Consider the following 12548-nt stretch of genomic DNA (forward strand, 5'->3'; position numbering starts at 1 on the left):
GATGGTTTTTTATTGCTGTCAGGTCCAGAATCAATCAATTAGTGATATATGTGCATGTTACATGCACACACACACACACACACACACACACACACACACACACACACACACACATATATATATATATATATATATATATACACACACACAAACTTACATACACGCACACAAATATACAAACATACACACACATACATACATGCACACATATACATACGCACACACTTAGAAATATAAGTATTTACAAAACGATAGCACAAATGTTAACAATAATAGCAAAAATAACAATAACAACAATAACAACTACAATAATAACAACAATAACCATTATAAAATACTTATGAAGAACAATAACAACAATAATATTGATATTAATTTGGACGTAGGGGTCCAATAAATGTCATTTCATGGGTTTGACCAATGCATTTATTTGAGAGAGAGAAAGAGGGAGAGAGAGAGAGAGGAAAAAAGAATTTTATATGAGAAAAAAGAGAGAGATGGGGGAGAAAAAAATTGAGATACTGATATTTAGAGATAAACAGAATGAGAAAATGAGAAAAGAAAGAAAGAAATAGAGATAGAAAGAGAAAGAGAAAGAGAGAAAGAGAGAGAGAGAGAGAGAGAAAGAGAGAGAGAGAGAGAGAGAGAGAGAGAGAGTGTACATATTTCCTCAATGAATGCCCCGGCGAGAAAATTATTTTCGGGCGTATTTGGCACATGTGCAGTTTGTATATGCCCAGGTATGAATGAACGAATGATTGATTGAATGAATGAATAAATGAATGAATGAAGGAAGGAATGAATGGAAAAATGGATGGTTAGATAAATGAGCATATAGATTGATTAATTAATGAATGAACGAGTAAGCAGTTGCGTTAAAAAAATATTTCCATTTCTGTAACCTTAATTGAAGAGGTTAAATATGTTAGAATAATATATGGTAAAAATGGAACCATCTTCATCATCTTCATTACAATCATCATATCTATCGTCATATCGTCATTGTCATCATCCTCATCATCCTCATCATCTTCATAATCATCTTCATCATCATTGGCGGCTACATCATTACAGAATTTACAGATGTTGGTTTTGCTGGATGTCGGTGACGTAATAGGAGATAATGATGACGTTGTTCCCGTGTTATCGTGTTCTCTCTCTGTCTTTTTCTCTCGCTCTCTCGTTCTACTCTTATTATTTTTAAATATTTTTTTATTGTAATACTTTTCCTATTATTATCATTATTATCAGTCTTATATTATAATTTATACATTATAAAGACAGTTTTTTAATAGTAAGTTACTGGTAGAGCAAATTATAATGTTTTAAATGCATTTGTATGTGCAAATTTTTTAACTTTGACAAGTTAACCTATAGAAAATAATACGACATGAACGGGAAGAGAGCAAGAGGGTTATTTGGCATGCGACTTCGACCTTTAAAGGCCTTATAAAGGGGCCAAAATGAGTCTGGTACAATAAAAAAATAATTATTAAATGTAATACAAATTACCTTATCTGACTCTGGCCTCAAAATCGCTCTTGAAGGCCCTATATGAGCATTGTATCATTATACTTTGAAAATTTTTAATTATTGTAAAATGTTTAGCTCTACACAATTTTAAATAATTATTTGATTCCATTTTTGTTCAAATTGTTGCTTTTAAAATATGAAAATATAATTAAATTGTTTGTACATTTATACTAATTTACGGAAATATTTCACTTTTTTAAACTTCAATAGTTTTTTTTTGTAAATTTTTAAATGATTATTTGTTTAAAGTTCTGATTCGTTACAAACTTTGGTGATGATTTACTGACGCCTCCCTGCTTTACTTTTTAACTTTTTTAACATTAATAACTTGTTATTATTTAATTAACTTACTACAAGATTATCCAATTACATACAATTTAAATTAAAGGTAATTAATTAATTTTTAAACATTTATTGTTTCCAACTTAGTATTCAATATTTTTAAATTAGGGATTTAATTACACTCCCTAAAACTTTAATATTTAATTTAATTTAAAGAGTTTTTTAAACATGTTTAGTTAGTTAGGCCAATTAGGGCAAAGATAAGGCTTTAACTAAGATAAGCTAGCCTTAGTTATCATGGTTTTTTTTTATAATTTTTAAGTTTAGAATATTGAATTGATATAACGGTGAAAAATATAAATAAAATTGTTAATTTTATAATTGTTTTTTTTTTTATTTTCATTGGTTATTGTTTTGATTTGTAACTGGTTAATAAATAAATTGGTACATCACAAAAATCCCACTCATCTGGAACTGTAAAATTAGGTTCACTTATGTAATTAAGATTAAAAGTTTAGCTTTTTTTCTTCTGATTCATTTGCTTATAACAAGAATTTTAAATAAGAAGGTCATTTAAATTGAACTATTTTATTTCATTTTTTATTTTCTTTCAAGTTCATATTTCATTATTTTTATAAATTTTATGGCACTACTCTACTACACTAGCACTACATATAGCACATTCACACAGAATTACTCTAAAAAAGTAAAAATTCTATTTTTTTTAAATAATTAAACAAATATAGATAAAATATAAAAACTAGATCATAAAAAACAATACATTATAGAAAGGAAGAATCACAACGGTATACAGAATCTAAAAAAGTATGGAAAGTCAACTGAAAGTATCAGAAAACGAGCATCGCTTTTACTGGGAGCTCTTCAACTTCCTGGATGGAGACAACTGTGGAATTTTATCCATGAATCAGGTTTACCTCTCACACTCTCTTTCTCACTTTTTCTCTTTCTATCACTTTCTCTTAATAATTTTTTTTCTTATTTTCTTCCTCACTATCTCTCTCTCTCTCTCTCTCTCTCTCTCTCTCTCTCTCTCTCTCTCTCTCTCTCTCTCTCTCTCTCTCTCTCTTTCTTAATTTGTATTTCTCAAAAATTGTTTTTAAAATTAAAATATTTTATTAATTTATTACCAGGTCTACGAGCTGTTTGTTACCTCAGGCCTGTCTCAAGAAGTACTCCACCAGGTTCATTTGCATATGCTAATTTCTTTAACTTATTCATACAAAGCCACTGGCGCTATGTTAATCTATTCATATTTGGTATTAGGTTATTTGATCAGAGCAAATATAACATTATTATTTATACTTTTTAATATTTCATTTTAAAATAATAAATTTTAAGGAGTATTTATACTTCATAGGTTATTTGTATATGCAAAGCGTTCAGAATAGCTGATGATCATTATAGGATGATGTTTTTTTTATCCTTACCAATGTTTATACATTGTTCATTTGTATCTCTTTTTCTATTTAGAGGTGTTTATTTTCTTGTTGTCATTAGTAGTATTTACAATGTTTATGTTATTTGTTTTGATCGTTGAAAACGCTCATTTGTTTATTCGTTCATTTGTTCGTTCGTTCATTCGTTCATTTATTCATTTATTCATTCGTTCCGTTCATTCGTTCATTTATTCATTCACTCATTCACATACCATACTTTTGCTTGCTTCGTTTTACACACACAGCCCACACACACACGCGCGCGCACACACACATACACTTACACGCACGCACACACACACACGCATACTCTAACGTACATGCTCAGATTTTTGAGTTGAGCGGAGCAAAGCAAGCCGGTCACTTCGGTCGAACGCAGTTCTTCATCGCCCTTAAGTTCATCGCTGCTGCCCAGAATAACTTTGCCCTAGTTAACGAAATCTGGACTGCAGGTTTTACTTGCTTAATCATTTATTTATTTATTTATTCAAGATTTATGATAAAAACGTCATTTCATCTGAAGCTATTGTTTCATTTTGTAGTAGATATACACATATATACATTCTTCACAGTGCCATGTAGCTGGCTATAATGATGATGATAATGACGACGAAGATAACGACGATGATGATGTTGATGGTGATGATAATAATGATGATGATGTTTATGTGATGGTAATGATGACTACATCAAAGCTTTTATTTTATGTTATAAGAGAAAGAGGTACATACATACATTCATACATTCATCATATAATGAAATGTATGTACATAATAATTTATTCATTCATTCACTGTTTGCTTTCATAGTGTAATTTGATTTATCTTAAATTTTGTTTTGGTTTAACTTTATTCATTCGTTTGTTTATTCATTCATTCATTCATTCATTCATTCATTCAATCATTCATTCATTCATTTATTCATTCGTTCGTTCGTTCATTCATTCATTCATTCACTGGTACTCATTTATTTGTTTTTTTTTGTTATTTAGGAATTGAGTTACCGTATCCTAGGTTTGCCATGCAAGCAGGTATGTTTTGTATGTTTGTATGTCTGTTTGTATGCATGTATGTATGTTTGTTTGCATGTATATATGTATGTATGTTTGTGTATATATGTGCGCGCGTGCGTGCGTGTGTTTTGGTGTCTATGTTTGTAATAAATAAATAAAAATGAGGAAGATAGTAGGACAAAAAGTTGTGCCAATTCTTCCAGTTTGAGTATAAGTGATTGCTAATATGATAAGATGGTAATTTTTGTAATGATGACGACGACGATGATGAGAATGATAATGGATAGAGAGATGGTATTGTCGAAATGAATGAAGATGATCATGACGACTATGAGCTCTATGATGAGGTTTTTGATGCGAATTTTATTTACATTTTAAAGCTTTAGCACTGTTAGCTTGATGTTTGCTAATGATTTCAAAATTGATCTGCCTGCCAGTTTTATACAGAGTGCCATCATCGTCGTCGTCGTCGTCATCATATAATAAGTGATGATGACGATGGTGAGGAAGATTATTATGAGAAAAGATATGTATCTTGATACATGATGATATATATATATATATATATTACGTGATTTGTGATTTAACATTTTGTTACACATATCAAACTTATGATACTCAGATATATGGAGAAACCAGAACTTAACTTTAATGTACATGAAACACGTAAACGAACAACACCTTCAGCAACAATTTCAACAACAACAACAGCAACAACAACATTTTAATCAGAAACATCAAATCCAACTACAACAACAACAGCATTATCAACAGTTACAGCAATTACAACAACCGCAACAGCAGCAGCAACTACAACCACCTCTACAACAACAACAACAGCAACTGCAACAACAACTTCAACAACAACTCCAACAACAACAACAAATTTTTTTGAAACAACAACAGCAAAACCAGATGATAGAAGAGTTAGTTACTGTGTTTGTATGTGTGTATCTATTGTCTATCTATCTGTCCATCTGTCTGTCTGTCTGCCTGTCTGTCTGTCTGCCTGTCTGTCTGTCTGTCTGTCTGTCTGTCGGTCTATCTATCCATCCATCCATCCTTCTATCCATCCATCTATCTATCCTTCTATCCATCCATCCATCCATCTATCTACCTATTTATCTATGTAGATATATTTGAATATTAAAATTATTAAAACGATTCAGTCCATCCAATCATTCGAGACACGGGCGGAGTTATTCTACATCAAGGTCCATGTCATTGGCCACTGCTGGTAGTGTTGTTGATCCTTCATTAATATTCACTCAGGTTTGAAATAATTAAGATTTTATAATGTTGTTTTTATGCGCATAAATTATGTTAATGACATGGATATTTTTTTAGAATTTCGTTTGCATTTTTGTAAATTATAGTAATTTTCATGACAGCAACATATGGCCATGCCTCCCGTTGTCACGCTGGCACTGACGACAACATCCCCCGCCACGACACCGGCAACATTGTTGTCAACAAATGTTGCGATGACGTCAAATGTTGCGACCAATAGGAAGCAGTCGGCCCCGATGTTGATGCAACCGCCACAGCAACTGATCAACATGGCATCATTGAGAGGTCACGAGAGTGCATTCGTCGATGTGGTCAAACATGATAAGGGCTGGACCTCCTTTGAAGATGATCCCCATCACCCCCACCAGCAACAACATCTGCAACAGTATCAGCAACAGCAGTTCAGTCAGCAACAACAATTTTCACAACAACAACAACTTCATCTTCAGCAACGACAACTACAACAACAGATACAGCATCAACAACAGCAACTCTTACAGCAACAACAGCTACTACAGCAGCAGCAACAAGGAGATTGGGCAAACTTCACGACAACAACCACAGCCACAACATCGACGACTGCTAGCGACGCCTACGACAATATTTCTGTATGTTCTGACAATACGACCACATCAGAAGACCTCTGGTGTATGACTGACGAGCAGAGAAACTACTACACTAATCAGTTTAAAACAATGCAGCCAGACCTAAGAGGAGTTATATCTGGTATGTGCGTGCGTGTGTGTGTATCTGTATCTGTGTGTGTGTGTGTGTCTGTGTGTGTAATTACATGTTGTTTGTCTGAATGTGTTTGTCTGAATGTGTTTGTATTATTTTAATTCATTGTGTTTCATAATTCTGATTCTATACAGCTGTGTTGTGTATGTTTACTTGTAGTTTTAATGGAGCTAAAATTTAATTGGCTGCCTATGCAAGCGTCTGGGGTTTTACGCTTTGAATGAAAGAATGAATGAAATGAATGAATGAATAAATGAATGAATGAATGAATGATTGATTGAATGAATGAATGAATAACGTAATAATTTTTATATTTTTTTTTAGGAAGCATAGCTAAGGAATTTTTTGAAAAATCAAAACTACCCTTCAGGGAACTCTCAAAAATATGGTGATTTCTAGTTTTGAATTTTCTTGTTCAACATTACATAACATAACAAAATTATTTATATTATAATTATATTATATTATATCATCACGTGATATTATAGTAATTGTTTCATAATAATTAATTATTTTATTTATTTTATTTGTTTATTTGTTTCTAAACAGGCGATTATCAGACGTTAACAGAGATGGTGTTCTGACCCTGTCCGAGTTTTGTACGGCCATGCATCTCGTAGTCTTAAGGAGGAATGATATTGAACTGCCCGAACAACTACCACTCTCGCTTTTTCCCTATCTCACCGGTTGGTCTTTTTCTCTTTTTCTCTCTATTTCTCACTCTTCTCTCTTTCGTTCTGTTTCTCACATTCCTACAATTTTTTTCTTGTGCCATATGGTTGGTCTCTCTCTTTCTCTCTCTCTCCTTCTCTCTCTCTTTCTCTCTCTTTCTACTTCTCCATCTTCTTTTTTTTTTAAACCGAAATGTTGATTTTGGTTGTAGAATGTTAGTTATAGGGTTATTTATTAGGAATAATGTGATTTGATTGGCTGGTTGACGGTTGTTTCTGATTGGCTGCAAATTATTCGCCCTGTTTAGATGATCCAATGGCAGTTAGTGGCACCAAATCATCTTCCTCTCCTACTAGTCAGGTAGTCAATGTGTTATTCATTTTAATTTGTTTTTTAGGTTCAGTTTTATGATCTTTGTTTTAAAAAATAAATTAAACTGTAAACATTTTTCTTCACTTTCTTATTTTCTTTTGTTTTTTCAAACAGCAGTGGAATGCATCGCCAGCAACAACAACAACAACAACTCATCCTGGTGACATCAACAGCGCTCCGTCGACAACTAATTCAGCAGCAGCAGCAGCAGTAGTAGCAACAACATCGGCTGCGGTAGTAACTGTAGCTGCTATGGGTGGTGATGTTAATGCCGTTGATTCCCCTACTTCCAGTTCCGTGTCGTCGCCTGGTATCAAGTCCACCCCTGTCAATTTTGAATTCAGGCCAGTCACATCTGACAATAATGTTGGTTTTTTTATGTGCGCGTGTACGTTCGTCTGTGTGTGCGTGCGTGTATGTGATGAATTAATGTATTGATAGATGAATGAATGAGTTAACGAGTGAGTTAATGAATGAATGAATGATTAGATGAATGAATGAATAGATGAATGAATGAATGAATGAATGAATAGATGAATGAATGAATGAATGAATGAATGAATGAATGAATGAATGAATGAATGAATGAATGAATGAATGAATGAATGAATGAATGAATGAATGAATGAATGAATGAATGAATGAATGGGTGAATGGATGGATGAATGATGCATGTACATAACAAGGGTGTTAAGATTCTGCATCCAGTAGCAGTCAGAATGTCGCCAGATGATGCCCCATTCATTCTTGACTCTGATTCCGCCAGCTATACTGGTTTGATTGTTTGTTTGTGTGTTTGTTTGTGTTTTGTTTGTGTGTTTGTTTGTGTGTTTGTTTGTTTGTGTGTGTTTTGGAATGTTTGTTTGCCTGTATATGTTTGTACATATGTTTGTTTGATACACACACACACACACACACACACACACACACACACAGATGAAACAACAGATTTAATACAACAGCAACGACTTAATATAATACAACACAAGCTGCAGCAACTCTTGCCACCATCATCATCATCAGCCACATCATCATCATCATCGACATCGACTACTACTTCAACGGCGACAATAGCAGCTGCAACAACAGCAACAACATCAACAGCAGCTACCAGCAATAACATTTTAAATGATCCAAACATCCTCTTGATTGATCTGGATATTGAACATTTCGAAGCGACGAAAGCCACAACGGCGACGACTACAACAGCAGTAGCTGCCACTACAGCCGCGAGTGTAGTATCAGCAGCGGCTTCATCGTCGTCAATTCATGGGCGACCGAGGCCTACGCTGTCTAAAGATAGTTGTTAGTGTTTTTTTTTTATATTAATAGTTATTTCCTCATCTGTTCACGAAACATTACTGACGCCAACGCAGCTACGACAACTACCAACGCAGCAATGGCTGCTACGATGACGTCATCGGTGATGGGGGACGGTCCGCCGCCCCCGCCGCCCAGAATGGTGCCAGGGCACTCCAGAAATGCATCCCTCGATAATCAGCTTGTCTCCATTTCACCTCAAGAAGGTAGTTGCTAGTGTTTATGATGATGATGGCAATGATTGGGATGATGACGACGACAACTTCGATGATGATAATGAGGATGGTGATGAACTTGAAGATGATAATGATGATGATGATGGGAAGATGAGAATGGTGATGATGATTAACTTGAAGATGATAATGATGATGAGAAGTTTTGGTAATAATGGTGAATCTCAGAGTTTGCAGCTTATTTATTTTATTCATTAATCATTATTATCGTCATCGTCGTCGTCATCATAGCAGACGGCACGCATGTTAAGTTTCTTCCAGTACTACCGCCAAGACCATCGCCAAAAGAGGTAAGATGATGACGATGATGATGACGGTTATGATGACGACGATGATGATGATGATGTTGATGGAGATTGAAAATTGGATGGAATGTGAGCTTGTTGATCAGTCAAAAAATACGTTAAAATCATTGGCATTTAGCATAAACAACGTCATCTACTTGGTATAATTACGATAATAATAATAATAATAATGATAATAATAATATAATAATAATAATAATAATAATATAATAATAATAATATAAATCTTTTACCAGCAAATGCTCCTATCCCCAATGACTGACGATCCATCTAAGCTTTTGGCCACAGGCAAGAAAAGCATGATCAAGTTAGTGACATGTTATATCGTTTCGTTTTGTTTCGCAATGTTTCGTATCGTTTCGTTTCGCAATGTTTCGTATCGTTTCGTTTTACGTCACATCACGTCATTACATCGTTACGGATCGTGTTATATGCTCTGCTAACAATGACGTTGATGGTGTCTCGTTTGTCTTCATCATTGTTATCGTCGACTTGCCATCATTATTAGCATCATCGTTATCATCATTCCAACCCGTCTAGACACGACAGTCTAGACAGACGAGACATCCAGGCTTCTATAAGAGTTCAGAGGGAGAGAAATTTAGTCCTGGCGAGGGTGAACAGCGAGTTGAACCAGGAACTACAGGAGGTAATGGAACAGAGGATTGCACTGGAGATACAAATGGAACATTTACAACAAGCTTGATTGTGTTATGTATGTCTCTCTCTCTCTCTCTCTCTCTCTTTCTCTCTCTTTCCTTGTCTCTCTCTTTCCTTGGGTCTCTCTTTCTTTCTCTCTCTCTCTCTTTCTTTCTCTCTCTCTCTCTTTCAGTCTCTTTGTCTCTTCCTTTCTTCATTTTCTTCCTTTTAGTTTTTTTTTCTATTTCCATTCACCTTCCTGTTCATGTATGCTTATTGATTAGTGTGTACAAGTTTAAAACTCAACTTACCGTACGTATATACAGTACACACTGCTAATACGTAAGATGTCTAACTGCACCACTATTTATAGGTTGTATGTTGTATATGCGGTTTATGAATGTATATATAATATATGTGTGAGTGCGTGCGTGTGTGTGTGTGTGTGTGTGTGTTTGTGTGTTGAATTTCATTCTAATTATCGTTTGAATAAAGAATAATGCAAACAAACATATATAAACTAGGTATATCTATTATTGCTGTTCTAAAAAAACGTTCAAATGAATATGTATGTGTGTGTATATATATGTGTGTATATATGAATGTATATATACATATATATATATATAATATAAATATGTGTGTGTATTAGATGCTATATTATATATATATATATAATTGTTTTTAAATTGGATATATTATCATATATTGTTTTGTATTTTGCTTCATAAATTCTTTAAATATTAAAAAAAAATATGAAATAATGTGTTGTTACTTGAAAAGTTTAACAATAATAATAACAATAATAATAATAATAATAATATCAGTGTAAGTAATATCAGTATAATAATGAAAACGGTAATAATCGATATTACTAGATAATTTATAGTCACATTAAGCATAAAAATGTGTATGTTGTATGCATGTAATGTATATATATATATATATATATATATATATATATATATATATATATATATATATACATATTAAAATATATATAATATACATACATACGAATGTATAAATATGTTGTACGTGTTTATAAATATATATTTATCATAAATTACTATATCATACAGCATTGTCTGTTTGATATTTTACATTCTTTCGTCGACCTTGTCTATTAAAAATTAATATTTAATATTGTTATTATTATGGTTATTATTATTATTACTATTATTTATTATTTATTGTTACTTTTATTCAGTGTTGCTTTATAATTATATAACACATATGCGTAAGGTATATATGTCTCTATATCTCTTGGTATATAAATATATATATACATGTATATACATGTATATATATACTTTTGTAAGGCTGTATATATATATATATACTATGTATATATATATAAATATATATAAATATATATGTCAACCAATTTTGGTTATTTACTTTTCTTTTAGCCTGTATTGCCGAAAAATACATTGGTCATTATACTTATGAATTTGTTGTAGTTGTGTTGTCCCGGGAAGGAATCCTAAAAAATACAAATTCATCTCTCTCCCTTTCTCTCTCTCTCTCTCTCTCTTTCTCTCTCTCTAAATCTCTAACTATCTTACTCTCTCTCTCTCTCTCTTTATATATATGTATATATATATATAAGTATGTTGGCATGGTAATGTGTTTTTGTGGCCCTTTTTCATGTAAATCATTCACTATTGTCAATAAAACTATGTTTTTTGTTGTACTTGTTATCATAAATAATGCGGTGGTTGTTGTTATTATTATTAATATTATTACTATTATTAATTATAACCTTTTTCTTTTTAATTAAATTAATTAATAAATTGACTATAATATAATTGATTAACGTCATCACTTTAGTCATTAAGGTTGTAATAGAAGTAGTTATTGTTAGGGTTATTATTATTATTGTTGTTGTTGGTTAATTAATTGATCGATTGGTTGATTGATTGACAAGGACATATGGTGAAATTTATATCCTTATTATTTATACACTATGAATTACTTAAATTACTAGCAATGTTACTGCTACAAACTGTTGTTTTTTTTTGACAAAATAAATTTAGACACTTCAATTATTTAATAAAATCTGAAAATCGTTATGACGAGTTGAGTTTTTTTTAAAAAATCAATTTAAACTGCGGTCAACCCCCTCCCAAACACACACACACACACAAACGCTCACACACAGTTCATTGAACTACGAAAAATTTAACAATTTTATTACAAATTCTTGCGTTTAAACTTATATATATTTTATCTGAACAATATACCAATCAATAAAATTGATGAAGATGCTTGTCCATCTTAATGTTACTGCTTGTGTGGTGTGTGTGTGTTTGTGTGCGTGTGTGTGTGTGTGTTTGAGTTTGCTGCGCTACACATGCATATCGTAATAACATCTTTGAACATGTACAACAAGTGCTTAGCTTTTGATAAGGGATTCTTGTTAATGTAAAGAGAAAAATTTTTTTTGGCGTCATTTGAACGACTCACGTTGAAAACTTTTGAAATTGCTCGACTTGTAGATGAATTTTTTTCAGTTGTAGCAATCTCAAAAAAGATCTCCAGTCATTATATTTTTCTCAGAAACTTGAAAAAATTAAAAGAAATGAAAAAACTCAAATGTAAAAGTTTAGTTTCCGAAACAGTTGTTTAAGAGAACATATAGATTAAACTAAGAAGAAATATATACATGATTTATATTAAGTGTGTTGGCAGA

General features: G+C 32.3%; 2 protein-coding genes across 2 annotated transcripts; both read left to right on the forward strand.

Annotated features, from left to right (window-relative positions):
- Positions 1 to 2642: 2642 nt before the first annotated feature.
- Positions 2643 to 5179, forward strand: HELRODRAFT_173450 (hypothetical protein; the record flags this gene model as incomplete). The annotated part of the gene is made up of 5 exons (XM_009020058.1): positions 2643 to 2744; positions 2967 to 3017; positions 3601 to 3724; positions 4264 to 4285; positions 5017 to 5179. 5 exons carry the CDS (start codon positions 2643 to 2645, stop codon positions 5177 to 5179), a joined length of 462 nt encoding a protein of 153 aa, XP_009018306.1.
- An 812-nt stretch (positions 5180 to 5991) lies between these two features.
- HELRODRAFT_112137 (hypothetical protein) lies at positions 5992 to 8099 on the forward strand (the record flags this gene model as incomplete). The annotated part of the gene is made up of 6 exons (XM_009020059.1): positions 5992 to 6300; positions 6637 to 6700; positions 6862 to 6998; positions 7292 to 7344; positions 7471 to 7722; positions 8043 to 8099. Coding segments are annotated over exons 1-6 (639 nt in total), but the record flags the coding sequence as incomplete, so codon positions are not given.
- Positions 8100 to 12548: the final 4449 nt, after the last annotated feature.

The sequence above is a fragment of the Helobdella robusta genome (assembly GCF_000326865.2).
Source record: "Helobdella robusta unplaced genomic scaffold HELROscaffold_26, whole genome shotgun sequence".
In the NCBI taxonomy this organism is placed as follows: domain Eukaryota; kingdom Metazoa; phylum Annelida; class Clitellata; order Rhynchobdellida; family Glossiphoniidae; genus Helobdella; species Helobdella robusta.